Source organism: Sesamum indicum, linkage group LG6, assembly GCF_000512975.1.
Source record: "Sesamum indicum cultivar Zhongzhi No. 13 linkage group LG6, S_indicum_v1.0, whole genome shotgun sequence".
Classification (NCBI taxonomy): domain Eukaryota; kingdom Viridiplantae; phylum Streptophyta; class Magnoliopsida; order Lamiales; family Pedaliaceae; genus Sesamum; species Sesamum indicum.
This window is the reverse complement of record NC_026150.1, coordinates 4839195-4844757: the sequence shown is the minus strand read 5'-3', so window position 1 is coordinate 4844757 and position 5563 is coordinate 4839195. Positions and strand designations below refer to the sequence as shown.

Below are 5563 nucleotides of genomic sequence, written 5' to 3'. Positions count from 1 at the left end.
GAGTTAGTGGGTGTCCCATGTATTCCCAGTGACCTTTGTGGACGCTAGCCATCAGACCGTCAATTTTAATCTAACGGCTGTGATTGTATGATAACTAACCCCAACCCACCTTGTGATTGCTGATGAAAGATCAGTGATCTGTAGGTCCCCTTCTTTGCTGCTCATGTGATATGTCTACTACTATATAATTATGCCTACATTGGATTTACCCCCAAAAAAAAATTACCAAAAAAGTAGGGCAAAATATATTAACACATCTTGAAATTAGGCCGAAATACATAAATGTGTTGCATTTATTGGTATAAATTTCATACTTCTTCTTTCTATTATTTCACTGCCCCTTGAGGGAATTTGTAATTTAGAGAATCAAGAAAATTTTGTGATTTCTTTACATTGCCATTCTTAAACTTTCACTTGTTGACATAAAGCTCATAATTCAATTAAAATAAGATATGAATTGATAATAAATAGTGATTTTTATCTTAAAAAAAGACAATATCAAATACTTATTTTAAAATATTTTAAATTACCTATAAAAACAAATACGAACATATTATCTGCAATACATACTTATTTATCTCTATTTTTCTTTTCTCTATCTCCAAAATACAAAACAAAATATTCAGAAGTAAAGCCAGACAAAATCAATTGTTTTTTTGGGGGTTATTTTAATTATTTGTTTAAAGGTAAACCTAGCAACGGACCCCTTTAAATCATTATTAAAGAAGAAATGGAGAGAAACACCACAGTTAAGCACAAAGATGAAGATTCTTTACAAAGTTATTTTAATAAATTGAACAAATAATTACATTAAGGAATCAAATGCCCACAAGGACTAAAACATCAAGATTTGACTGGGAAGTGGGAACTGTTTGTAAATGGGGTGGCTTCAAGCCCTAACATCACTCAATCCACGGCCAAGATTTCTTCCCAAGAATATCCATGTACCAACAACTGCGAACATGGAACTCAACGCACCAACAAGGTAGGTAAACTACACACACAATCATTAATCTGAATTCAAACTCAGGTGTAATAATGTAGTTATGATGTATTCTTAGGTATGCAGTGGTCACCGGAGCCAACAAGGGGATCGGCCTTGAGACAGTCCGGCAGCTTGCCAAGGCGGGCGCCACCGTGGTCTTGACAGCCAGAAACCAGGAGAGGGGAACGGAAGCCACCAGATTGCTGCACCAATCAGGTCTGTCCAATGTGGTGTTCCATCAGCTTGATGTTCGGGATGCCGAAAGCATACAGTCCCTCGCAGACTTCATCACAGCACACTTCGAGAGACTCGACATTTTGGTAAGATCCAGAGCAGCATGAAACTATAAGTTTATCCCACCATAGCAACAGAAACTTCTTCTGAGAATTGTCTGTAAATTATGTTAAAATTAAAGAATAATGCAGAATGAATCAAACTAATCGATTCTTGACTTAGTAAAGCTTTACCTAGTGGAATATTGAGGGTTGATTGATTGATTCCTGCAGGTAAACAATGCTGGAGCTTCTGGGGTAGAAGTTGATGAAGATGGCCTAAGGGCTAAAAATATTGAGCCTGCAACATGGGTAAGATATAGCAGTAAATCACTTCAGTTCAGCACCCTTGTTAAACAAAAAAAAAAACCTGTTTGATGCTTACTTTCTCCTCCAAAGTGCAGCTAGCAGGCAAGGCAGTGAACTTGATTCAAGATGTCATGAAAACAACCTATGAAACGGCAAAAGAATGCATAGATACCAATTACTATGGAGTCAAGAACGTAACCGAAGCACTTCTTCCGTTGCTACAGCGCTCCACCTTAGGAGCCAGAATTGTGAATGTTTCTTCCCTAAGGAGCGAATTACGTGTATGCATATCATCAGTGTAGTTTATTAGTGCACAATGTATCGATCACTTTACTGATGGCATTGGACAATTTTAGAACTGAGTTTCTGCTTGTTCTTGTGTAGCGTATCCCCAACGAGCAGATAAGGCAAGAACTTGGGGACATAGACACTCTGACGGAAGATAAAATCGACAGAATACTGCAAAAGTTTTTGCATGATTTGCAGCACGATGCAATTGAAGCGAACGGATGGCAAAAGATGCTTCCAGCTTACAGCATCTCGAAGGCCACACTTAATGCATATACCAGAGTTCTTGCAAAGAAGTATCCCAACATGTGTATTAATTGTGTGCACCCCGGATACGTGAACACAGATATCAATTGGCATACGGGAACGATGACGGTGGAAGAGGGAGCTGAAGGGTCTGTCATGTTGGCTCTGTTGCCTGAGGGAGGACCTACAGGCTGCTATTTTGACCGGACACAAGTGGCTGAGTTTTGATTGCTCTGTTCTCATCTGAACTTTTGAAATGGATCGGTGTTGTCTACATGGTGGTTGCATTTCTTTGTTGTAATTCCAAGTTAAGAGAAGACTCTTTTTGCTACAATCCTAAGTAATAAAAGCATTGGGGGTTTTCGTAGCATGTGTTTTTAGCATGAACAGTGTGAAATGCTTAAATAGATTACAAAATAGCTTGTTTTTTCGTAGCTTGGTTTTCTGATAATCTATTCTAACACAGTGCACTAGCAGCAGTTAACCTGTTGATTCTTGCGAGTGTCTGCTTGGGCTACTATACCTGAAAACATGACTGACCATATGATCTTCACTTGTATCCAGAGGCATTACGTCGAATTACGGAGTTCCCAAACGAACACATTGCTACGACGAACCCCGGCAGTAGATGGACGAACAATCAGCCCATATCGTAAGATTGCATGTAGAAATTAGGTAGCAGAGAATATTACAAGTTTTCCATTTAGCTGATGTTTATTCGTGCATAGCATGGATGTCCTTAAAGCAGGAAAAAAATCGACTCAAAATCTTTTCTAAGAAATTTTTATATCTGTTTGAAGGGAAAAAATTCTTGTCCAAACTCGGTTCAGCCAGACCTAAATCAATCACATGATAATACACTTGTCATGTAATTGATGTACAATTTAAAAAAAGTGATAGATTGGTTGGCCGAACCCAAGTCCGAGTAAGAATTTTCCTGTTTCAAGATTAGTGGGAGCTATTTATTCGGCCAAGATCTGATTCGTGATATGGAATTTCGCAAAGTCAGGGAATCACTCTGACAAAAACCCACAAATAAGCACCATTATCAAAACTAACATCAATCACATCATCTCATGATATCCTATTCCTAAACATCAGCACCCATATAACAACTCCTCCCAACAACATGGAACCCCACGCAGTTCAGCCACCAACAACAAGGTATGCGGTGGTTACCGGAGGGAACAAGGGGATCGGTCTAGAGACCGTCCGGCAACTGGCCAAAGCGGGCGTCACGGTGATCTTGACAGCCAGAGACGAGAAGAGGGGAATGGAAGCCACGAGATTGCTGCATGAATCAGGTCCGACGTCGAATGTGGTATTCCATCAGCTTGATGTCCGGGATGCAAAAAGCATACAGTCCCTCGTAAACTTCATCGGAATACAGTTTGGAAGACTTGATATTTTGGTAAGGAGCAGTGATTTAAACCAATGTTAATTGCTACTTCAACAAACCAACTTGTCACAATGCATATAGCTTATTTGTAGTTTATGCTTTTGACTGATTAAATAAGTTTTGTCTAAAGTTCTTTAGAGACTAATGCATTATGGATCAGACTACTCAGTTCTTGACTCAGACGGTGGTCGGGTGAGCTTATAAGCTTTTTATAACGTATGCTTGAGAGCTTATAAGATTCTACAAAGCGTTTGGTAAATTTGTTAAGAAAAGATCTTATAAGTTCTAAAAATAAGATGTTATGAGCTTAAGGGAGTTGCCAACTTATTTCTAAGATCTTAACAAAATTTTTTCAAATTAATTACAAATTTGTCACTAGTAACATCTTATAAGTTTCATAATCTTGTTTTGTTCAAACACTTGATGAACTTATTTTTATAGTAAGATCTAATATCTTATAAGCTCTGAAACATCTTATTAGTAAAACTTCAGTGCGCAGAGACGCCAATTATCTCGTAAACAAATTGAGTGGTTGATTAATTCCTGCAGGTAAACAATGCTGGAGTTACCGGAGTAGAAGTTGATGGAGATGCCTTAAGGGCTAAAAATATCGACCCTGAAATATGGGTAATTAAGATCATATAGCAGTAAATCACTTCGGCTTAAAAACCTGAATGATAATTAGTTTTCTATCTTACTTTCGCCTCCAAACTGTAGCTAGCAGGCAAGGCAGTGAACTTGATTCAAGATGTTGTGAAAATAACGTATGACACGGCAAAAGATTGCTTAGATACCAATTACTATGGACTCAAGAACTTAACCGAAGCACTTCTTCCGTTGCTGCAACGCTCCACCTCAGGAGCGAGGGTCGTTAACGTTTCTTCCCTGAGAGGCGAATTACGTGTAAGATGAACATGACCGTAGTTGTAGTTTGTTAGTGCACAATTTGTCGATCACTTTGTTAATGGTATTGGACGTATTTGGAACTGAGCTTTTGCTTGTTCTTGTGCAGCGTGTCCCTAACGAGCAAATAAGGAAAGAACTTGGGGATGTGGAGACTCTGACAGAAGATAAAATTGACAGGATACTGCAGAAATTTCTGCATGATTTGCAACAGGATGCGCTAGAAGTGAATGGATGGCAAATGATGCTACCGCCTTACAGCATATCGAAGGCCACACTCAATGCGTATACTAGACTTCTGGCGAAGAAGTATCCCAACATGTGTATAAATTGTGTGCACCCCGGATATGTGAACACGGATATCAATTGGCGTACTGGCACGATGATGGCGGAAGAGGGAGCTCAAGGGTCTGTCGTGTTGGCTCTGCTGCCTGAGGGAGGACCTACAGGCCGCTATTTTGACCGCACACAAGTGGCTGAGTTTTGATTGCTCTGTTCTCATCTGATGAAATTTTGAGATGGATCAATATTGTTGTCTACATGCTGAATGTTGATTTGCATTTCTTTTTTGCAATTTCAAGTTAAGAGAGCCTCTTTTTGCTACATTCCTAAGTAAGAAAAGCATTGTGGTTTTCATGGGTTGTGTTGTTAGCAAGAACAGTGTACTAATAGCAGTTAACCTACTGATGCTTGTGAGTGTCTGCTGAGACTACTCTTACCTCAAAAGATGACTGATCTTATTAATCACCTCGACCGGTGAAGGTCATATTTCGATTAATAGATTTGAATTTGAGGTGAGGATTTGGGAAAGAGATTTCAAATGACTTCATATTAAGAAAATTTGAGATCGATGGATGTTCAACAAAATATAATTCAACAAAATATAATTCAAATATAGAAAGATAGGAATTGAAATTCTTTGAATTTAGAAGTACACATGCAAATTCAAAGAATTTATGATAAATTTCAAATACAACGTAAGAGATCAATCCAAATACAACATAAGATATAAGTAGAAGCTGGACTATAGGGAGGATAATAAATACCAGGTGTGGAGCACATCAACATCCATCAAGATAAGGAACATATCAATCATACCCTAAGGGGGTGATGAATCTGATGATTGGCCCGGTTATCACATTTAATAAGCCCCAATTTTTC

The 5563-nt window shown here is 38.6% G+C and overlaps 2 protein-coding genes across 2 annotated transcripts; both read left to right on the top strand.

The window, feature by feature from the left end:
- On the top strand, window positions 820-2470 carry LOC105163753 (short-chain dehydrogenase/reductase 2b). Its single transcript, XM_011082203.2, has 5 exons — window positions 820-985; window positions 1062-1305; window positions 1492-1569; window positions 1662-1847; window positions 1951-2470. Exons 1-5 carry the CDS (start codon window positions 879-881, stop codon window positions 2326-2328), a joined length of 993 nt encoding a protein of 330 aa, XP_011080505.1. The 5' UTR covers window positions 820-878; the 3' UTR covers window positions 2329-2470.
- On the top strand, window positions 2667-5111 carry LOC105163752 (short-chain dehydrogenase/reductase 2b). Its single transcript, XM_011082202.2, has 4 exons — window positions 2667-3511; window positions 4049-4126; window positions 4217-4402; window positions 4512-5111. The coding sequence occupies exons 1-4, from the start codon at window positions 3230-3232 to the stop codon at window positions 4887-4889; spliced, it is 924 nt and encodes a 307-aa protein (XP_011080504.1). The 5' UTR covers window positions 2667-3229; the 3' UTR covers window positions 4890-5111.